Genomic DNA, 23,448 nt, shown 5'->3' with positions numbered 1-23,448 from the left:
CCAGGGTAGATCAGACCATCAATGGTCCATATAGTCCAGCATCCTTCCTCTGGCAGTGGCCAGAACCAGCTGCTTCAGGAGAAAGGTAAGAAACTCTGCAGTGGGAGTTACAGGATAACCTGATCTCATGAAAACTTTTTTCCTAATCCCCATTCTTCTGCAGGTGGTTTATGTCGTGAATCAGGGTTTTTCCCCCTATCCCTTCCCAAACATGTTTGGGTTCTAGGACTCCTTATTTATAACTTGGGCTAGTCCTGTTATTTAGAGCTGTGTCTAGACCTTTCCTGACCAACGTGCTGCAGCCACCAGGTCCCTCTAAGGCAACTGCTCCGCTAGGTTAGACAGGACCTAGCACCCACTTGACCCTGGCAGCCGAGCTCTCGTGGTGGGAAGGCAGCCTCAGATATTGGCAACCAATTCACAACACAGCGCCCTGCCCGGCCAGGAGCGGAGGGAGGGAGGCTGTTATCTAGCAGTTCTCCCCCCTGGTGTTCTATGTCTACTTCATCGCTCTCAAGCCTTCTTCCCCCGCGTTTTACAGTACAGCGCGGCCCAAACCCGCGCCGCTCCCTGCAGCCCGCGCGCGCTGGTGGCTTAAGAGCCCGCGCGCCTGCGCTCTCCTTCTCTTTCCCTAGCAACTGCCGCCGGGGAGACCCTGGTAACAGTGCACGGGGGGATATGTGTGTGTGTGGGGGGGGGAACAGGAGAGAAGGTCACGTGGTGTCGTGCGGCCGCAGAGCGACTGCGAGCGTGCGTGAGGGCAGCGTGCGCGAGCCGGTGCATAGTAGCGGCAGCTTGAGAAGGGGGAGGAGGGAAGGAGGGAGAAGCGGGCGGGATTATTATGGGCTGTGGGTGCTGCTGCTGAGCAAGATGGAGCTGTCTGCAGTGGGGGAGCGAGTGTTCGCGGCCGAATCCATCATCAAGCGGCGGATCCGAAAGGTGAGCAGCTGTCCAGCCTGGCCCCGGCTCCGGCCGCCCGCGCGCGGGGCTGCTCCGGGTGTGTTCTCATGGCTATTTGGCTAATCCTCCCCCCCCCCTTCCTCTTTCTGTCTCTTTCCCCCTCCTCCTTTCCCCTCCTCATCTGTGTTTCGCAGGGGCGCATCGAGTACCTGGTGAAATGGAAAGGCTGGGCCATCAAGTGAGTTGTTTTAGTATTTCTCCCTCTGTGTGTGTGTGTGTGTGTGCGCGTGCGCGCGCGCGCGCGTGTGTGGATGCATGTGTGCGCCCCCGCGCGCGTGTGCATATATGTATAAAAGGTCCTTCCCCAAGTCTGCGTTGTGATAAAATTCTGCATCCCTTTTCCATGCACGAAACCGTGCCCCGGGGTTGCATTTTTTTCCCTCCACGTTAACCTTTTTATGCGTCTGCCCGTGTTTTTTGTGTGCCTTGGCAGGTACAGCACTTGGGAACCTGAAGAGAACATCCTGGACTCCCGACTTATTGCAGCCTTTGAGCAGAAGTGAGTTTACAAGGGGTGGGGGAGGCTGCAGTGCATTTGTTTACTTGATATCGAACCTGCAAAAAATGGTGTGTATGGGGGGCCAGGGAGTTTTCTTAAGAAAAAGTTTAACGTTCTAAAATTTGACTCCTTAAAGGGAACGAGAGCGTGAGCTGTATGGGCCGAAGAAGAGAGGACCCAAGCCTAAAACTTTCCTCCTGAAGGTAACTCTTATTTAAATAATTTAGGCCCAGTTAGATTAATCCAAAATCCCACTGCCTGTGGGCTGTTGGATGTAATTAATTCTCAAATGAGTTGGGCCTGCCTTAGCCTGGGAGTACTAATGCAACTAAATACAAGGGGGGAATAGAAGTGCATGAGATGCTGCCTGGGGTGCGGAAGGAACACCGGTAAAAGCTCTGTGTGTGTGTGTGTGTGTGTGTGTGTGTGTGTATTGGGGGAGGGAATGTTCTCTTCTTGTCAATCATCTCTCCCCCCCCCCCCCCATCCCTCCCATGGTTGTCTGTGTGATGATTGCACTCCCTGTTCCCTTTCCCCAGCACAGTGGTATTCATTCACACCCCTTTCTCCTTGGGTCTGGATGTGATAACATAGCAGCATACTTAGTGGCTACGAAAAGGTTTTGTATTTGTTGTTGTTTTTTGATTTTAAGATATGATTAGGCTGCTGCCTCCACTTCTCTTCACATGTCAGCATGTTAGATGCCCCCAGATGCTATATTGGTGATCCTATGGGGTTCGCTACTTGTTCTGGAATTCATGGGATGGCTCTGTCGCTTCATGGGAGAGCTAAAGACTCCACTTCATGTGCAATGACAGTGGCGTTTTCATATCTTTCTTTATGCACAGACATGCTTTGTCTCACAGGGAAGACTTTTTTTAAAAAAAGGGGATCCCCAGTTTCCCTTCTTTTAAAATCTGGTACTTTGTACCAGAAGTGATAGATTTTTCCTGTAAGTGTTGGTATCTGCCATATTCCTCTCTCTGAAAACTTGTAGACAAATGTATTGCATTATTGCTCCCCTAACCATCCCGATCCTAGATCATAAATGAATGGAGGTGCCAGAATATCATCTTGATTGGCGGTATAGTTAAGACAAATGTGCATGGGGAGCCAGGAATTTCTCAGTTCTGGTCCACATAAGAACAGCTGTACTGAGTCAGGCCAATGGTCTATCTAGCCCAATATCCTGTCTCCTGACAGTGGCCAATGCCAAGTGCTTCAAAGGGAATGAACAGAAGAGGTAATAATCAAGTGATCCATCTGATATCCAGATGCTATGGAGACGGGTGCTTTAACAATACATCTAATACTCCTATCTCAGGCATTGACTCATTTTGTGGCCTTGGGGCAAGTCATTTTACGTTTTTGGGTCTCTTTTCCCCATCTGTAAAATGGGGTTAATACTTTGCTTTCCGGCCTCACAGGGTTGTTGAGAGGCTTCACATCTTCAAATCTCTGTACAGACACAAGTGAAGTGTTAAGTGTGAGCACTCAAAAAGCGATAGGGTATCCCCCTTTATCTGCTTTGGAAGGATATGGTATATGGGAGGACCACACAAATAGTTTTTAAAATGGGGGGAGAGGGGGAGGGATATCTTCCTGGGGTTTTCTGAATGTCCAGGTAAAAACTGGGGAGTTATGTGGAAATCTTCAGGAAGCCCTGGGGGTGATTGAAACATCCCCCCACACCTTGCCTACATTGTTACTCTTGCCTTAATTAAAAACTGAAAATGATAAAATCAGTTTGCTTTCTCAGTAATAGTGTGTTACTTTTTACTCTTCACTCAGTGAAACTAGTTCAGTTCACTCAGTGTAAAAAGAGTAAAAACTAGTTCAGTTTCACTTTATGGTCTATTTCTATCTCTAGCACTTACGCTTTAGATCATCTTATGTTTGGGATTCCAATAATGCAGAGGAAAATTTGAGGAGACACCAATAATTTAAAAACAACACTTCTGCTTGAATTTTTTTTATCCTACTGTTATTTGTAACACTTGAAATCTGAATAGAAAAGAAACAGTCTAATTTTTGTTTGTTTGCATTGAGTATTCAAAAGCACTCTATAATCAGTTTCCTTGAATGGTCAGTTGGTTTCTTCTTTCACACAGAAACATGGGAAGGAGATATTGCATTAAAAATAAAAATGTGTAATATTATATATAGCAAAAAGTGATTGTGAAGTCACAAGAAGCTGGCAGGGCATCTCAGGAACAGGTGCAGATTCTGAATCTACCTTACTTCTAGCTCACTGTTTCAATTGACTAGATTTCTAGTTAATGGGTTTTGTTTTTATATTTAAAAATATATATATTTTGGGTTTAGGGGACACAAATCATTGACACTTCAAGAAATAGGCATTCCTGTTAATTTCTTAAAAACACCACAACTAACAATATTCCTTCACTGGTGTTGTGACTTGCCTTAATTCTTTCCCTCCCCGACTCTTGAAATCTACTTGACTGTTACTGAAAACTGCTGGCTTGATACGCTGGAGAGGAGGGTGAAGTGTGGAACAAAAAAATCACCACTGGTAGGTTGATGCCTCTCTGTGTGGAGCACTGAGCAGGGCAGGAACATAGTCGGTGCTACTTAACTTGCTGCTGGCATCTCCCTCTGGGGAGCTGGTCTGGTGAGAAATGAGGTTGTATCAGAGACTAGCATGAGTTGCTGGTTTCTGTGACTTCTGATCCAGCCCTAAAAATAACACCCCAGACCAGACAACAAGAAATAACTCTTATCTTGGTTAATACTATCTGAACATGTCCAAACTCTATTTGAGCTAATTACTTGCAATGCGATTTCAGTTAGAAAATCAGTTAAAAGTGGCCCTTCAGTCTTTTGTATTGAAGTCCTTTCTTTCTGCCTGCCACAGCCAACGTTTTGACTCCTTTTAATCCTACAGGACTGATGCTGCTACAGGAGGAGAAGCAGGGTTCTGTTCTGTCTTGCACATTAACAACGTTGTCAGTTCTTTCAATTGCAGAATCTCTTGCCGATGAGACCCTCCAAAGCAGAGGGAGAAACTTGACTCTTGGGTCCCCGGGGGAGTTCGCAGAGTTGGCATTTAGAACAATATTCTTTTTGACTTGCAAACTGAACCAATTAGAATTGGAAGGCATGGAGATTAAATATGAGACCAAACCACGACTAGTTTTAAAAGACTAGTGTGCACTTGGGATGAATGGTTTCATATATAATGTTTCTGACCAAGATTTTCAAACGTGGTGTTTAAAGCTAGGCTTTTAAATCCATATTACGGCATTTAAATAAGTGGCCAGATTTGAAATTCTGTTTGCTTATTTTTTTTTACTTACCTCAGTATTGACTTGGGGCCAGATTTACAAAGGAATTACTCTTTGGTTTGAGTTACATGCCTAATCTTCTTAGCGCTTTTAAAAATCCCACAAGGTGCCTATCTTCATCTTCAGGCACCTGATTCCTTTGTAAATCTAGCCATTGGTGCCTAAAGTGAGGCTTCTAATGCTTGGCCTTCCTATCAGACCGCTGTGATGTCACTAACAAGCTTTTGCATCGTGGATGGCAAGACTGAAAGTGTGGCCTTCAGTTGCAGAGTTTTGGGTAGGAGGTTTTTCTGTATTTCCTGGATATTAGAGTCAAACTTTCCTATGGTTGAAGAGCTCAAGCCCAGAGGACGAATTTACTTGCTGGGGTGATCATGTCATGCAGTAGCCTGGAAGGTGAGATGAACTTATGGAAATCATAGTTGTTGCTTTGAGAGGGGAATTTGGAGTGGCTGACATAGGGCAGTCCTTTCCAACCATTATTAGTCTGACATCCGTGATAGATCTTGTCGGTAGCAAGTTCTTTAAGGTTTTAGAAATATATAGATAGGAAATAATGAGCTTCACTGGGGAAAAATGGAAGCTCACGCAGGATTTTAGAAACACATTAACTCTCCCACACATACATTTTACATACAACTTTGTCTTTCTTCCTCGCCCTCCCTAGCGTACTTTTTTCCTCACAGCTTTGTTGGCTTGGGAAAGGCAGGGGTCACGCGCAACTCCTTAAGATCGTGCATGTGCTATTGGAAGACATGTTCCTGACCCCCATGCTCAGCTTTCAGAGATCTCTATTCTCAGTCACTGTACATAATAAGGTAAAGATTGGAGGGTGTTTAATGGCGGAAGAAGAGGTAATCGAGAGCGTGAGGTAATGGACAGCACTTGCCCAGCACAATAGGGGATTTCCCTCTTGCTGCTTGCAAGATGTAAATTTAGCTGTAAACTAAAGTGGAGGAAGGCGCAACGGTAGTGTTGAATGACTTTCTCCCTTAATCTCAGGTTTTGATCTCCTTGTTCATAAATAACCCCTTCAGCAGTTTTAAATTGAAATCTGTTCTCTCATGACATTTGTATCCCTTCCAATGGGGAAACACATTAGTTTATGGTAGGTTGCTTAGGAACACTGCTTGCTGTTGCTTTGTCAGCTAAAGGTTGCAGAATAGACAGGCAGTAAAACAAGCCAGAATGCTAGCCAAAGAGGTGAAAGGGGAAACAAGGGCCCTTATAAATATATTATTTTGCAGGGGGGGAGTACAAGACAAAGCAGATGCACTAATAAACGAGGGTTAAATACAGCAGAGCTACTGAAATGTTTTATTTTGAATCAAAACGAAAACTTGCATCCAAGGTCCTTATTATTTCCCACTTGTAGAGTTATTGACATAAATTAGATAAAGTGAGATTTTTAGGGAACTTGAATATGTACATGTCACCCTGTTTTCAGTATGTGTATGCTAGAGTGTGAAGAGAATGGACTGATGAAATTATTTGTTGGATCACTAGCCATAATTATTAAAAAATAACAGAACTAGGGAGGGTGCTAGTGAATGAGAATTCATGAGGGGGCTGAGTCAATGTGATACAGATCTCCAAAAGAAGGAAAAAGTGATCCTAGCAATTACTGTGCTATTAAGTAGTAAACCTTCATTCTCTGTTAAATGAGAACAAAATCTCTAGATGTTTGCAGACTATTTTATTTTCGTGAAAACTGAAACATGAACAATAAACAGGGTATTCTATGTACAGCATTGAGCACATCTTCCACACTAAAGTCATGAAGGTAAAGAGCATTCTGCTTCCTTCAGACTAAATTCCTTGGAGCGGGAAGATGCACTGGTGAAATTCAGAGAAGGGATCAACTTTTGGTTGTCTTAAACTATGAACCCTTATAATTCATGAGCACCATAGATGAACTGAGCTTTCAGCAGGGAGGAGGAGTTTCTTGAAGAGATTTGAATAGGAAGACGACTTTGTAAACTGGGATTGGAAGATAGTTCCAGGTATAGAGGGAAGCAGGAACACAGCTAGGAATGGGAGGAGAAAATGAATGGGTCAGCAAAACTATCATCTTTGTAAATGAAATCTGACAAACTTGATCACATTTTTAGTAGAATTACTGGACTAGTGGCTAGAAGGAACATGGTAGCTGGGAAATCTGGATTTTTGCATTTTGATACTGTTTCTTTGAAACTTTACTTGAAAAATGAATTCAAGCTGACTTGGGTATGTGTACTCTAACATGAATTGCAAAGCATCACAAAGAATGTAAACTAAGCAATGATTAACAGCAGCATATTGAGTTGGAGGGAGTGTTAGGTTCCATGTTAGCCTAATCGTCGTTAATTTGTCAGAGGAGAAAAACAGCACATTCATTCCATTCATAGGATACTAAAATGTGAGGTCATGAGGGCAGAGAAATAAAATAAGGGCTGGAAATAAGAAATGGATTCAACCAGGAAAAATGCAAACAGATGCTTCTGGAATGGGAAATAATCGGGGACCCAAATATTCAATGAACAAAAGAAACCTTGAGAGCAGAAATACTTTGAGAGAGAGACACCATGGTGTGACAGTGAAAAGCAAATTAGACATGATTCGTGTGATATGGTGGCAAAAAAGCCAAGGGGGATTTATGAGTTTGCTGTGCAGAGGGAGTCATGCCAGGTATCAGAGTTAATAATCCCTCATTGTATGGCTTCAGTTCACTTGGAATAAAACGTCATTCCAGGCACCACCCCACACCACTAGGTAATCCTAAACTGGAAGGAGTTCAGAGAAGAGCAATAAAAATGCTTGAGGGGCTGTGATACTGATGTGTGAGAGAAGATTAAAAGTAAAATATTACCAGAATCGTTTGGCTAAAAGATGTCTGAAGAGAGACGTAACCATCTGTATGTATTTAAATGGTGGGAAAGAGAGTGAGGAATTATTCGGGTTCAAAGAGCTATTCAAGCATACTAGATTGTAGGTTGTTTGGGGCAGGAACCCTGTCCGATTATCCATGCTGTAAGGCATATAGGGCATGGAATAATGGATGAGACTGAGACAAGTGAAACTCTGGATGCGTATTAGGATACCATCCAAACAGTGAAACCTATTAGGATTTGTCTGTGCTGGAGATTTTTAAACTTTGCCTAGGATAAACAACAATTATGTTTGTGGCCTGGAATGAACATTTGGGGAGAGTCCACACTGGCCTTATGAACACGTTAACCACCTTGAGTTATTTGACAATTGTTTAACTCAAAGTATAAAATCTCTAGCATAGATGAGCCTTTAGACTGTGGAATAGTTTCCCAGATGAAGCAGTAGAAACCCCATCCATCACTGAAGCCACTCGCAGCTAGACTGGACAAAGCATTGGAGAGCTTACTCTAGGGAACAGCCCTGTATTAGCCAGAGATGAGCTAGATGCTTTCATGTCTCCATTCCCAACTTCTTCCATTCTGTAGCAGGGCTGCTTGAGAGGTTTGAGGCTTCATGCAGCTTGCGCTGTTGTCATCACTAGGAATTGGAAGGAGCAGCATGGGAGCACTCCGCAGGAATGGAATCTTTTGGGATCAAATATAAGGAATTAGGGTGGGTTCATAGCCTAGGCCCAGTCCTGGTTCCTGGCTTTGATGACTTTTAAAATGCTGCTAAGTTTCTGGGTATCCTGTGATGAGAGCTGTAGGTCCAGAACAGGTTGCATGATGGCAGGGAAAATAATAGTGCAGTGCTTAAAACCTTAGCTAACCAGAACCTGTCTTGAGCTTTGTGTGTTTGGGAGTCATGAGGTGAGAAAGTGGATGTGTTTCCTGGAGACTGAAGTTCTCATTGTGGTCACTAGATGGTACAAGAATCTCATTTGATTCTAAGTTGGCAAGGCAATGGTAGGTCTGGTGCCAAAAGGTCTGGTTACTTCTGGCCTGGGCTGGGTTTTGGAGGCAAGGGAATTATAGAGTGACTCTGTTTTGGATGAGGTGAACTCCATTTCAGAGGGGTATGGCAATTTATCCTTGTGTGGCACCATTTAAAGTGTGGCTTGCTCTGTAAAGCAAGTATAAAATTACACTGTGGAGTTCTATGTTTGTTGTAGCTCCAGATCAAACTTGCTCAATTTACAAATGAAAATGTTAACTGCCTGCAGGCAATCTTGTTGCTGATGCATGAGCCAGAATAAATTCCAGCTCACTCTCCTAGAGTTGTCCTGGCTCAAGAGGAACTAAAAACTTCTGTCCCAAACGCTTAGCAGATATGACTCCTGATACATTTATTGAGGAGGAGAAGAGAGAGCAGCTTTCTCTCCTGTCTGAGAAAAGCAGGTGCCTTTTCTACACTTTCACTATTTAATCTGTAACGTTAAATGAATAATCATCTGAAGGGGCAGGACAAATCTGACTTTTAGGGGTGGAATAAGAACATAAGAATTGCATAGGAACCTAGGGATGGAATAGGAACATAAGAATTCCATAGGAAGCTACAATAGACCCTAAGTCCATCTAGCCCAGTATCCTGTCTGTGACAGTGGCCTACACCAGATGTTTAAAAGGAAGGTGTAAGAATCCCATAGCAGGCACGTGTGGGATAATTTTCCCCTGACACAACTACTAGGCTAAAACATGAGATTTAATATCCCTTCCAAAATTTGCATTGTCATTAATTACAACAACTCCGGATATTCTTGATCTCCATGCAGATGTCCAATCTTTTTTTTTTTTTTTTTTTTTTAAACCTTGAATCTGAGACTTTCCACTCACAGCATCCATCGGACCACTACCTTCTCCATCACCCCTTCCTAAAGATCCATTTCTCCCATGATACCTACGAGAAATTAACCAACTAATAGTCTCGGGGGGACTTTAATTGCTTGCTTTATTCCTCTCCCCTTCTCTTTGTCTCTTGTTTGTCTACTAGATTGTGATCTTATAGACACAATCCATGCTCCCTACATTCAGACAGTGCCTAGCATATTTTGGGATGCCTACTCACCACAAATAAACTTCTTGGTGCTGAGCCCCACCAACAACCATGGTGCTGAGCCCCACCAACAACCACCAGATGCTTATTAGGAAATTAGCCCCTTCTCCTGGTGACCGAGTATAGTAACAAGGCTATATCTACGCTACAGCTCATGTTGGCTCATAAGTTAGACCGACATAAGCACCGGTGTGGACATCTCTCACGGAGATGGTTTTATTATGCGAACGGGAGAGTTCTCTCTCATCAGCATTGCGCCTCTTCACTAGACATGCTGCAGTGGCATGTATAGACAAGCTCTAAGTGTGGCTTTAGAATCTCTGGCACCAGGGTCCCTGAGCCCTTTCCTCTGTGCTTTTCTTTCAGGAGAACATGTAAGAAGGGGGATGTTAAGGAAATGCTCGGGGTTTGTCTACACATAGAGTACTGCAGCAGCACAACTGCACTGCTGTAGTGCTTAGTGAGGATGCTACCTATGCCAGGAGGAGCTGAACACAAACCAGCAGGTTATTTCTCTCCTCTGTCATAGATGATGCAAGTGTGATGGCTGCCAGCTTCACTGATGCACTGGAGAATGAACAGGGGGCCTCCAGAGCTAAAGCAGGAGCTGCTACAGCTTGAACTAAAGAGCCACAGCTCCAAAGCAAGGGGCTGTAACAGGCACAGAGGGGGACTTCTAGCACTTAGTCACCACTGCATTACTGAAGCACTGGGGTTCTGTGCATTTATTTCTTCATTTAAATATTAACTTGTATACAAATGAGGTGTAGCCTTCTGGCTCTTAACAGGGTGCTCCTAAAGTGGTCTTCTCACCACAAGCTGAGCTGTCCCCAGTTTCAAGGCCTGGTATCTGTCAGGTCGTGTCTGACTCCACTCTTCTTCTCCCACACCGCAGGCTCGGGCCCAGGCGGAGGCCCTACACATCGGGGACGTACACTTCTCTGTCAAGCCTGGCTCTAGCACCTCGTCACCTAAGCTGCACTCCAGCGCCGCAGTGCACCGGCTCAAGAAAGACATCCGGCGCTGCCATCGCATGTCCCGGCGCCCCCTGCCCCGCCCAGACCCCCAGAACGCTGGGGGGGGAGCTGGCATACGTCCGCCTGTCTCACCCTTCTCAGAGACCGTCCGCATCATCAACCGCAAGGTGAAGCCTCGTGAGCCCAAACGCAGCCGCATCATCCTCAACCTCAAGGTCATGGACAAGGGCGGGAAGGCTGCGAATGGGGGAGGGGGCTTGGCCCGGCCGAAGATCCCCTCACGAAACCGTGTCATCGGCAAGAGTAAGAAGTTCAGCGAGAGCATCCTCCGCACCCAGATCCGCCACATGAAGTTCGGCACCTTCTCGCTGTACAACAAGCCATCCACTGCTCCAGCCACATCTCTGGAGGGCAAGATGGAGGCAGGGGGCTCACAAGGTGCCTCCTGCGGGCTGATCATGGGCTCCACCCCCTACGATGCCCACAGCTCCAGCTCCTCTGGGTGCCCCTCCCCTACCCCTCACTCCTCCTCCGACCCAGACGATTCTCCCCCAAAGCTGCTCCCTGAGACCTTGAGCCCCGCCATCCCTGACTGGCGTGAGTCAGAGGTCCTTGACCTGTCGATCCCACCAGAATCAGCGGCCACCAGCAAGCGCTCTCCTCCCGGGGGATGTGCTGGGGGCCAGACACCCTCATCGTCCCTCTCCTCTTCTGACCCGGAGCAGGAGGCTGGCGACTGGCGTCCTGAGATGTCCCCCTGCTCTAACGTGGTGGTCACGGATGTCACCAGTAACCTCCTGACCGTCACCATCAAGGAGTTCTGCAACGCCGAGGATTTCGAGAAGGTGGCGGCGAGTGGAGGAGGCAACAAGTGAGAAGTTGGATCCCTGCTTCGGAGGTGGGGGGAGGCTCTGCTGCAAGAAGTCATGGTGTGAATGGCTGTTGTTAGTTTTCTCCTGCTCTCCCCCTCCCTGGTTCTTTTTTTTTTCTGCTCGGAGACTGGGGTGAGAGTTGGAGGGCAGAGGTGTCTGAAGTTCCCAGATGTCACAGCTGCTAGGGGTTGGGCTGGGGCATGATCATTTGTCTTCAAGAAACATGTCAAACTGGAGTTGGTGTGGAGTGGTGTGTTGGGGCTGGTGCGGAAGGATTCCCCCCCATTTTTTCTGAAAGAATGGGGGTGCTCTTGCTACTGTAGAGATGGATAAGGCATTTGAAAGCAGCTGTACTCCCCCATCTGCCTTGCAGTATGCACACACTCCCTTCTACTTCTCCAGTTCTTCACCCACCTCCCCCCAGGGCAGCTCTGATCCTCTTCTCTCTTTGGCATGGAATGGCCATCTTTTAAGATCCAGCTTCAGTAGCCCTGGCTGTATCTTTGGGAGAGGGAGGGGAGATCAGAAGGTAAAGCATCAGAGCTAGAACGCAACTGCAACAGAGCCAGAATAGGAGGGTTGCACCCCTATAATGTGCCCCAGGCTCACTTCCTTCTTGCTTTTACTATCGGTGCTAACTTGGCAGTTGTATGGGCACCTTAAGACCACCTGGGCCCTTCTGCTCCTTCCCTACCAGATCTTCCAGTCTGCTCAGCTTTGTTGGGCCTGTCACTTCCAGCCTGGATCTTCCTCCTTGTGTTTGTCTCTTGCACTTGGCTTGGGCCTGAGGCATGCCATGCCTTTTCTAAGCCTTTTCCTAGTGGAAGTGGGAAAGCCACACGTTCGTCCGTCAGTTCAGGAGGAGCAGTGGCTTGTCCTGATATTGCCCCAGTAGGTCTTACCTCACAAGGTAATTGGCTCCACTGAATCACCTCATAAGCCTTGTGTGTGCAAAGGAAGATCTGCTACCCTTCCTGCTCAGTTTCACCTCTTTCTGGTGGGTGGGTTGGAAGGGGTTCACCTCAACCATTTCCAGGATCTGAAATTGCCTCTACAATTGTCAACCAAAGGTGCTAAGAACCTGTTGTAAGAATTACTGTGTCTTACATTTTGTGTGTGTGTGTATGTGCGCGTGCCTGCCTCACCCTACCCCCCCAAACTCCTTGTTTTTTTACATGTTCAGCATGAAATTGGGTCTGGAATCACCCTCCAGACTCTGTGATTTGGAAGCAGTCAATAATGTGGCTTCCTCCACTTCCCTCAGACATGCTCTTAATGTCTAAGGTGCAAACGCGCTCTTCTTAGCCATTCATGGCTTGTTTGACTCTGTCAGTGCTGAGCTTTGTGGCTAGATACTCTCCTTCACTTCCCCACACCTCTGTTGCTGAATCTGTGAAACACGGGGGTTTGGAGAACAGGCGCTGATAAAGTTGGTCTAAATTAGTGTTGCTGTGAGTGTCTGCCTTGATTCCATTACCATGGGACAGGTGTGTCTGTATGTATGTGAGGTGTCGCCTATTGTGGGATCCATAAGTCTTTATATGCCTACCTGTGTGTGTACTGGGGGGAGGAGAGAGGAACTGTCACCTCTAAGGACTCATCTTCACACACACTGCCAATAAAATAACTAAATTGGGTGGAATTCACACCTTTTTGTAGTTTTGCCTGCAGGCACTCTGGATTTGAAGGGTATGTCTACACTGCAAACGGTACAGTTGCTGCTTTGCCACTGTAGTGTAGACACTTGCTACAGTGACGGAGGGTGTTTTTCTTTAACTGCAGTAAAACCACCCCTTCAAAGGGCAGGACTGGGTCGACAGAAGGATTCTTCCACTGACCTAGCTTCATATACAGTGGAGGTTGTGTTGTCCTAACTACATTGCACAGGGTGCAAACTTTTTCACAGCCCTGAGCAATGTCGCTAGTTTGATCTAATTTTTAGGTGTAGACCAGCCTTAAAACTCACCTAATGCAAAATAAGCGTCTACACAGAGACTTGTATAGAAATGAAAAGGTGTGAATTCAAGCTAGTTTAGTTCCAGTTTGTGTGTAGCCAATCTGAGAGGTGATCCCAGATGTGGTTAGTGTGTTCCTACACACCCACAATCCTCCCCCGCTTCTCCCCACAAACCTTCCCATCTTTTGTGGGTTTTTTAAACAAAACTTCTAAAATCCAGCAGAATATTTCAAAATCAGTTACATTGACTGGGGTGGGGGAGACTTCCCCATTCATTCACCAATCCAAGGCTTCCTGTAATTTGTTGGACATGTACGTGTGTATGTGAATTAATACCTGCCTGTCGTCTTTGCTTTGTTTTGCATCCTTTCTTCACCTTGCGCATGCAGGGTTCTCTTATTTCTTGGTAGCTTATTCTAATGGCTGCAGCTTCAAAGACAAGCAGGCTGGGGAGAGATGGGAGATCTATATTGGGGGAATAACAAGGAGATTTGTGTTAAAAAGAGAAGATTTTAAAAAGGAACTATTTTATGAGGCTGTGAGATAAGAGGAACTATTTTACAGAGTAGATGCATGCTGGACAGTCACTTTTTTTAGGTTGCTTGGTTACTCTTGGCGTGTATGTGATGGCGTTCTTGTTTCGTGGTAATAAAGTTCAGAAATATTTGAAAAGTTGTAAGTTGGAGATAAAAGGGAACTTTAATAGGAAACTCTTGACATGTTTTAGCCAAGAAACATTCACTTGGCAGAGGTTTTTTTTCTTCCCCTCTGGTGTATGTTGTTTGGTGTTCCTGGATTTTTTTCATGATGAGGGGTTTTCGCCTTTCTCTGGAGCATTGAGCAAGAGGATTGCATGTGGCTGGTGACCCATCTTCCTGCAATTACAAAGAGGGGAGGGAGACACTGGGCTTTGAAGGAACTCGTATCATAGATCATCTCTCTGTAGGAAAGAAGTGCAATCCAGTCAGTGAAAGTAGCTTGACTGCTTGTGTCACAACCCACCTGAGTGGGTCACCTGAGGGACTGAACCTCTGAATCTAAAAGCATGAATCTATTGCCTGAGCTTAAAGATCAGGCGGTAGCAGCCTCATAAACCTCTTCATGTGATCCAGCCACTAGGGGCTGACAAAAACCCACACTAGTATGAATGTGAGTTACACTCACCTTCCACTTCTGATTTTCCCTCCTCCCCCGCCTCCCTACTGGAATATAGAAGGGAGGTTCTATCCATGCCTTTCAGAGAGGGCATAAGGTTGTGGGGAGTATTCAGAAGCATTCCCCCTAAACCAGGGAAATAGTCTGTGTCTGTGCCATGTTTATTCTCTTGTTGTGTTTTTAGAGGAGATTTTATGATGGAAAGTGGGAAAAGTGAAATGAATAGTTTTGCAAAAAAAAAGAAAAGAAAAAATAAAAGTAAAAAAAAAAAAAGATATTTCTATTGGGGGAGAGAGAGTTTTAAAAATGAATAATAAAATGCAGTGATTGCACAAACTGTAGCGGTATTAGATGGTCCTTAGACAAGAGAGTATTTTGTAGTATGTGTCTGGGTGGTATTTGGCTCACTTTGAACTGAAGGCGAGTGTCCTCGGGGTAACTAGCAATTTCTGATTCGAAGAGACAAGTCCTGTTTTGGAGAAAACCCATATTTTTATCCTTCTCTTCCCAAATGTTGGAGTGAATTCCATCCAACAGCATGACAGTTCCCCTGCCCCACCCCCCTCCAGAAATTAGATGAAGACTGTATTTTTCTCTCCTTCCCTGGTACGGTGGCGCCAAAGTTGTTGCAGAATGGTAAATCCTGACCTGATGGGGTTTTGGCCAGGCTGGTAAAATGGAAATGGCATGTGAATGGAGCAGCTGAGATCTCAGCTTGGCTTGCACCTTTCTTGCCAGAGAAGCACCCCAAGCGCAGAATAAACACCCACTCAGAACCAGCAAAGCTCCCTTCCTTGTCTCATTATCAGCTCACTGACTTCAGTGCTTAATGGAAATGGCATTTTAAATGCAGAATTTGCCACAGCAGAACCTGACGTAGTCAAGTCTAGTGTCCCACCTCTTCATAGGAAGGCAGAAATCCCCATGGGTACCTGAAGTTTCAGACAAGTGGGAGCACCCTCTCCTGGGGGATGCTGGGGTGCATTGAGTGTGTCTCAGGGTGAGAGCCAGAGTGGCGTTGGTGGGTTTTTACTAGAGCAGGGTTGGCTTCTTCTGTTCTGTGGCGTGTGTGAATGTCTCGAGGTGGTGGAGGTAGCTTTCATAGCGAGCTTTCCCAGCCAAGGCCGCACTTTGTGTCTTTGCAACATATTATTCATCTGCTATGTGAAAGAGACTGTAGGAAAGAGGAACTGGACATTGGCATCTGAATGTAATAGAAGTTACTAGATATGGGTCTCTAAGATGTCCGCCTTGTCAGGGTCTCCTCTGTGCATTCTGGGTATGCAGAACAAAGCTCCCCTTCTCTGGGCTGTTCTTGGGAACTCATTTTCTCCACTCTTCACCCCTGAGATCTGCCAGTGTTCCTCTGTCCTGACCTACAGCTTCACTCCTGAGCATCTGTATATAATCTCCCACCTTTGCCCAGCCATTCATTCTGGTCTTACTGAATGAAGCTAGCATATGGGCATGGAGCTACCTTTGCAGAGATAGGAGGATGTACATTGGTCCAGTAGACTCTGGTGGGGAGTCCTGGGTCCTAATCTTGGGTGAGCCACTAACTTGCTGTGTATTTTCAGGGGTGGGGAAGTGTCTCCACATCCGTACTTGCGTCACTCCTCTCCTCCCACCCCAGCTGGGATGGAGGGGAAGGCACTCTCCCTCCTTTACCAAATGGGTGCTGTCTGAGCTGAGTCTTCCTGCGGAGTTAAATCCCTTTCCTCGCCTCTGTGGTTGATGGATGTTTCAGCTGCTTTGCAATATTCCCCACAGTCAGTCTGACTTCCTTCATGGACCTGACAGTACTGGGGGTGGAGCATGAGGATTCCCTCTGGAGAACCAACCTAAAGCACAGGTTGGGGTGGGGAGCAACAGTGCTGGTAGGGAGTCATTGTGCTGCTCTTTATGTGGCTGTGGCATGGGGGGAGAAGATAGTGAAACCAAAAGGGGGTGGTCCTTTTTCCCCAGCGGGGGTGGGATTCCAGTTACATAGACAGGGCTTGGTCAGGGAGGCGTAACAAAAGAGAATGGGCGTCTAGCCAAGTGGTCAGTATCCCTCCTGGAGGAGTGCTTGTCTCTCTCTTCCCCCACCCCCCGCTAACTCTGAGATCTTGCACTATTTGGCTTGACGTACCCTTTGCTCCAGTGTTGCTTGCTTTGCTGCTTTTTGGATTGCCCAATAATCACGCAAGAGCTGGGATCTTATTTACTTTTTATATGAAATATAGATATAGAGATATATATATATATATAAAAAAGAATCCCTCATGTAACCCATCCCAATCCTTGTATCAAAGGCAGCATAGTTCAGTGGGTTGATCTTGGGGCTGGGAGCTAGGCATTCCTGGGTTCTTTTGATTTCCTGTAACTTTGTGTAAGCTGCTTCACTGCCCTGTGCCTCCATTTCCCTGTCTTTACAATGGGGACAATGCCCCGCAGAGGATGCTGGGAGGCTAAACGTAGTAACGTGTACAGAGCTATAGAAGGGCGGAGTATTGCTTCAGGACCCACTCATTTCTTCCCAGGTATTTTATAAATTCATTTTGTCACTCTGGCTTTGAGCCAGGGAGTGTTTCCCCTCTGTCCCCCTCAAGTGCAATGTGTACATTTCTGAGGAGCAGAATCTCTCGTCTCCTCTTCCCCACCCTTAGTTTTCATTTTCTACTTAACCTCCCCACATCAGTTATCCAACATCAGAGGTGGGCGTCCCTACTGCTCCTAGTCGCCGCCTCCTCCACAGTGAAGCAGTAATGCTGACGTACATCCCACATAGCAGGGTAGACTGTTAATTAAAACATGCTATACACTTCAGGGTTGAGATAGCCCACACTGGTTTGCAAGAAGGGGGACTTCCTGATCCCTTCTTTCCCTCCCACCCAAACATCTGAGTCAAGGAACAAAGGAAGATACCAGTTTTTCCAGGGTTGTACCCCTAGCAGTTCTTCTGTCCTGCCCACCTTCTACTGCCTAGCACAAGCTGAAACCCTACAGGGCCGTCCAAAGTGCTGTCCTTGATGCAGAACTGCATCCAAGACATGCTTTCCATCCTTACAGGACGTATCCATCCCTTAGGGATGTTCCACTCTCACGTCCATCAAGGGAGAGGCTGTCTGGGGTCTTCTGCAGAGACAGCATGTTCTGTCTGGGGAGTGGACTTCCCCACTTTTGCACTCTCTGGGCAATGTAAGACTGGCATGGGGAAGAGGGTTTTGAGATATAGCAGAAACTGGGGAAATAGTGTGAAAAAGGCAGAGGGAAAGAGATGGTGATATCCTAAAGGAGAGCGTCAGTAAGAGAAATCAAATGCAATCTTAAATATTGGCAGTGGTGGGTGATTCAAGAGAGATTGTTTTATTGGGGGCAGTGGCAGGTTAAGTAGTTTTAAACATTAATCCCTGTGTTAAACCCCCTGATGTTAAATCCCCTAAAACCTCATGATGCCCTGATTCAGCAAAGCTGGAAGCACATGCTTAAATCCATATCTGTTCAACAAAGCACTTAAAGCATGCACAAAACTTCTAAGCGTGTGGTTACGTGTCTAAGTGCTTTGCTGAATTGGGGCCTCATATGGGAAACATATCTTTTTAAATCCAAATACATTTTCCCCATTATTGCTGTCTTTGCACTTCAGCTGTGTCAGTGAAAGTAGCTTGGTCAGTATCACTTCCTGGTTCCCCTGGAGTAGCCCTGACTCTTCCCATGCGGCAGGGGCAGGTGTGTTTCCTTATGGGAGAGGAAACTTCACTGAAGTTCTTATAAATAAATAAATCTACCATTATATTTTTTTAAAATCTAAATTTTTGAGCTAAACTACTTGCTATATCCCCTTCCCCTCTTAACAGTACAGGATTCTCTCCTCTTTTTTCTTTATTTTATTTTTTTTAATTTTGGGTGGAAAATTACAAAGTGGTGAGAGGAAACAGGGCCTGCCTAACTGCCTCTTCCCTCTACCTCCCCAGGTGCCAAGCTGAGACCCAGATCCTGCAGACTTATACAAGTGCTTAACTTCAAGTAGGCAAGTAGTTTCACTGAGGTCTGAAGGTACCTGGATGCTTCAAGTTAAGCATGCGCATAAGGCTTTGCAGGATCAGGGCCTTACTCTTTATCCCAGAGAGAGATTTCAATGTAATTTTTGTAATGGTGATGGTCCTGATGCAACCCATGTACCCTCCCACCCCCACTTGACATACAGGGTGTATCTACCCTTGAAACTGGTTGTGTGATTCCCAGCTTGAGGAGAGATTCGCACTAGTTTTTATTGAGCTACTGCGCTAAAAACTGTAACTATGGCAGTGTGAGTTGCAGGACAGCGTAGTCACCCTGAGCACATGCCTAAGGTCTCAGATGGACATGTATTTGGGGCCACTAGCCTGTCCTGCAGCTCATGCCACCATAGCTACACTCTATTTTTATTGTGCTAGCTCAGTGAGAACTAGCACAAGTGCGTCTCCCTCAAGCTGGGAATCACACACCCAGAGCAAACTGTAGACATACTCACAAAGTGGAGGCGGTGACTTTTTTTTTAATTTAAAATAAACCTAAATATCTTGTAATTTTTTTATTTTGGAAAAATGCATTTAATTAAAGAATCATGCATGAATGAATTGTATAGCTATATATATTTTGTCTTGTAATTTTCATTTTTAAATATAGTATTTGCATTTGTTTATTTTAATCCAGTTCCCAGCTGGCTAAACTCTGTCTAGAGTGGATGGATGGGACGCGGGGCGGGGCGATAGGATCCCCCTTCCCACTGGCGTTCCCTGCGGAAAAATGGTTTGCTCTGGGTTTGGGGGTGGTTTGTGCTAATTACTCTTGTATTCTTGTACATTTTGTTCTTTCTGCTGCTCTTGAGTATTGTATCAATGCCAGAAATGGGGAGTTAAAGAAAAATATTAACCCCAATAAATTGTTACATTCCGAAGTCTGTTGCCTGTCTTGTGTGTATGTGACTTTCAAATGTGAATGGTGATTTTTTTTAACCTGCGAAGGGAAGCAGCATTAGCACCATCACCTCAGTTACTTACAACTAGCAACAATGGGTAACAGTCCTGTCTAAGGAGGAGTCTTGGAGGATGGACTAGATGTCTTAACAGGTCTTTTGCCCTTTAGTTTTTAAGTAATTGGGGACAGACTAGCAGAGCTGTTAACTTGGCTCTTTAGTTAGATAGTTTCCATATTCAAAACAAAACAAAAAAACCAGCAGCAAATACAAATGAAGAATAAAGGTAGAGACATGCCTCGGCCCAAAAAGAAAAAGAAATCACAAGGAACTGGGCGGCTACTCTGAGAGACAGGAAACACAGACAGACACACAGATGTTTTCTTTTCGAGCCATCCTTTCACCTGGGATCCCAATGTGACTGTTACTTGCTAACAAGTGACTTGCTAACTGCCTAGACCAGGGGTGGGGAACGTCCGGCCCACGGCAGGCCGTATAAGGCCCGCAAAATCTTTTTTTCTGGACCTGGCAGCAGGGGGGAATTCGGCGGCGGCGCAGTTCCACAGCGGGGTTCCGGGGGGGGAGTGCCCACCGCCGAAACCCTGCCGCCGAAAACCCTGCCGCCGTTTGTCCCTTTTCGGCGGCGGGCACTGCTCCCGCCCCACACAGAACCCCGCCACCACCGTGAAACCGCCCCGCCGCTGAATTCTCCCCCGCCGCCAGGGCCACCATCAGGCCCTTGACATAAAAAAGGTTCCCCACCCCTGGCCTAGACAAACCTGATGGCTGTTTGTTCTTGACACTGGCTCACAAGCAGCTCTGGACTTCAAAATCTATTGTAAATAGAAGAGGAGCTGGAAGTCTGGCACCCTTTTTTTCTACTAAAAGCAAAACAACAATCCCGGGGCTCTTATATGGAAATGTCCGACTCCTGCCTTCTATTTAAAACGCTTCATGAGGCATATTGAAAACCCACCTAAATGTAGGGCAAGACAAGTATTTTCCCTCCCTTTATCTTCAGTGCTTGTTATAATTTGGACCAGAAGAGCCAATGGGCACCAATGACAACTGGCCATGAAGGCCTGGTCTACACTACATAGTTAGGTTGACACAAGGTAACTTATGTCGACCTAGCTGTGCACGTGTCTACACTTAAATTTCGTTCCTGCCAATTTAATTGCTCCTCTACACCAATTTAACACCACCGCTTCCTTGAGCAGTGTAGTGTTAAGATCAATGTAGTTAGGCTGATACAATGTCAGTGTAGACACTGCATTACTTACATCAACTGTTACTGGCCTCCAGGAGCTGTCCCACAATGCCCCACAGTGACTGTTCTGGTCACCATTATGAACTCCACTTCCCAGGGGCCAGTTGGACAGGAAGTTGCCCCACCCCTTTAAAGCCCTGCACCTTTTTGAAATTCCTTTTTCTGGTTTCCTGGCTTGGTGATCACATCAACAGGTCTCCATTGTATGCAGCTGCCCAGCCAACCATGCTGGCTACATGCTGTAGATGTGCTCTTGCCTGGAGTACGGAGGAGGTGTTGGAGGCAGTGCAGGCACAGCTCTGATCCAGCCTTAGAAATGTGGAAATCTATGAGCAGATTGCTCAGGGCATGCAGGTGAAGAGCTACAAGAGGGACCAGAAGCAGTGCCATGTGAAAGCCAAGGAGCTGTGGCAGGCGTACCAGAAGGCAAGGGAGGCCAACTGGTGTAGAGCTGCATATTTGCTGCTTTTACAAAGAGCTGTATGCCTTCCTTGGTGGAGACCCCACGCTCACCCACAAGAGTCCCATGGATACTTTGGAGGAGATCGAGTAGCAGGTTCCTGCCATGAACAGCGAGGAGACGTGTGGGGGACACGTGACCAGGGGATCCATCTGCGCAGCGAGCCAGGACATGTTTTTGACTTCAGCACAGTCCAGCCAGTCCTGACAGGTTCCCCTATGCTTGACTGAGGCAGGGGAAGGAACCTCTGGTAAGTATGCAGTTTGCTTTGAAATTACAGAGATGGAACTCCCAAAGTAGCAGGACACATCTGCTGATTTACTCTTTTTATTACGTGTGCTAGAAGAGGTGGTGAAACAGTTGAGAGAGATGAAGTTAGTATCTGCTTGTCATCCCCCTCTACAGTTAGGCAGAGGGGTCCATGTGGAACAGTTTGTTTATATGTTCTGGGATGCCTCGTGAATCCTCCGTAGGGATCTCAATGAAACTTTCCTGTAGGTATTCTGCAATCCTCACTCAAAGGTTTATGGGGACGGCAGCGTTATTTCTTTCACCACGGTAAACACTTTCCTACGCCACTCAGTGATCAGACATCTGTCAGTGATGGTCTAGATAATTCTTGGTCCTGCCTTGATGGAGGGGAGTGGACTAGATGACCTCTCAAGGTCCCTTCCAGTCCTACGATTCTATCTCAGCAGGCACCATTGCAGTGCATAGGCTAGCCTCATACAAGCTCAGGCGGCATTGGGATGCCAGCAACGCTGTTTCTGCCTCTGCCACCCTCAGGAGTGAGAGAGTTTAAATCACCACCACCTTTGGAAAACAGTGCCAATGTTCAGTTCCATTGCTCTATACAAATGTACTCATGCCTGTGAGTTATCCCCCTTCATTTCCCTAACCACCTACCCCCCACTCCCTGCCTCTGAGTGCCGTAACATGGCTGGTACTATGACTAGCACTGTGTTATGTCAATCCCAAGGAGAAGTGAGGAGATAGTACTTACAACTTTTGCAGATCAAGTGGGGTGAGTTCAATATCCTAAGTTTAGATTTCTGTCATGAATATGCCGATAATGGTACCTCTGTGTTTTGTATCTACAGCTGCTGCTATTGTGGCCTTCAGAGTCTCCCTCTCCCCACTCACAGAATGCCTGAGCTAGATAAGGAGGAGAAAGAAGAGGACTTGGGATGACATGTTCCAGCAGATGCTGCAAGCCTGTGCTGCATGAGAGAATGAGACCAGGGCCTGAAGGATGACCCTGGCAGACAGCATGGAGAAAGGCCCAGGAGTCCAAGCAAGAAAACGGAGATGCTGGACATAATGCGGTTTCTCAGGCAGCAAACAAAAGATGCTGCAGACTCTGTTGGACCTACAGGTCCAAGAATTCCATGCTTGCCTCCCTCTGCAGCCCATAGACAACTCAATGTCAGGACCTCCGCCTCAACGTTCCTCATGGCGTCGGGCTGATGCACTATCCCTATGACTCTACTATTGACATGAAAGACAATCACAGCTGCACATACACTGACCTGCGACAGACACGGTTGGTGTATGTGTACCTGAAATGGAAGTGACTGTTCTTTTCCTTTCATAAGTTGTGTTCCCTTAATTTATCAAGTTTTGTAATGTTATACATTTTTTTATTTGCCTGGTTCATGTTACAGAATAAAATTCTATTTTCTGGAACATAATTCATCTTTATTGCTTTACAGCATATGCTGGCTGGTGCTAAGCATGTCTGACACCCATCAGTTTTTTGTTACTTCATTTTGTCACAGAACCCATAACATCATTCACAGATATTAATAGGTGCACTTGCAGTGTTATTTCTACACATACAACACTAACTACAGGATTCATACCGGGCTGCAAAAGAGCAAGGCCAGGTAGAGCACACTACAGCAACATCCACTACTCTACTATTAAAATGGTCCCTGAGCCATATAGATCAGCTTTGAACTCCTCTTATAGGCCTTGTCTTTGGCTGTTCAGATTGAGCAGACAGCTGCTCCACCTCCAACCTGGTGGAAACTTTCCCCCTTTGCTTCACAGATATTATGCAGGAAACAACTGGCAGCTATAATTTTCGGGA

The 23,448-nt window shown here is 46.1% G+C and overlaps 1 protein-coding gene across 4 annotated transcripts; it reads left to right on the top strand.

Annotated features, from left to right (window-relative positions):
- Window positions 1-835: 835 nt before the first annotated feature.
- On the top strand, window positions 836-22,532 carry CBX6 (chromobox 6). 4 transcript variants are annotated; one of them, XR_010921967.1, is made up of 6 exons: window positions 836-939; window positions 1,095-1,138; window positions 1,394-1,459; window positions 1,596-1,662; window positions 10,622-11,632; window positions 18,644-19,608. XR_010921967.1 is itself a non-coding variant. In XM_067559498.1 (6 exons), the coding sequence occupies exons 1-5, from the start codon at window positions 871-873 to the stop codon at window positions 11,576-11,578; spliced, it is 1,203 nt and encodes a 400-aa protein (XP_067415599.1). In that variant the 5' UTR covers window positions 836-870; the 3' UTR covers window positions 11,579-11,601; window positions 22,457-22,532. The 4 variants fall into 4 exon arrangements, 3 of the variants coding, with proteins under 3 accessions (XP_067415599.1, XP_067415600.1, XP_067415598.1); XM_067559498.1 differs by lacking the exon at window positions 18,644-19,608 and adding an exon at window positions 22,457-22,532 and having other exon boundaries at window positions 10,622-11,601; XM_067559499.1 differs by having other exon boundaries at window positions 10,676-11,601.
- The last annotated feature ends 916 nt before the right edge of the window (window positions 22,533-23,448 follow it).

Source organism: Emydura macquarii, unplaced genomic scaffold (genome assembly GCF_026122565.2).
Source record: "Emydura macquarii macquarii isolate MOO-44397 ecotype Brisbane River unplaced genomic scaffold, CSIRO-AGI_Emac_v2 contig_2205, whole genome shotgun sequence".
NCBI lineage: Eukaryota > Metazoa > Chordata > Testudines > Chelidae > Emydura > Emydura macquarii.
This window is presented reverse-complemented; position numbering and strand designations above follow the sequence as displayed.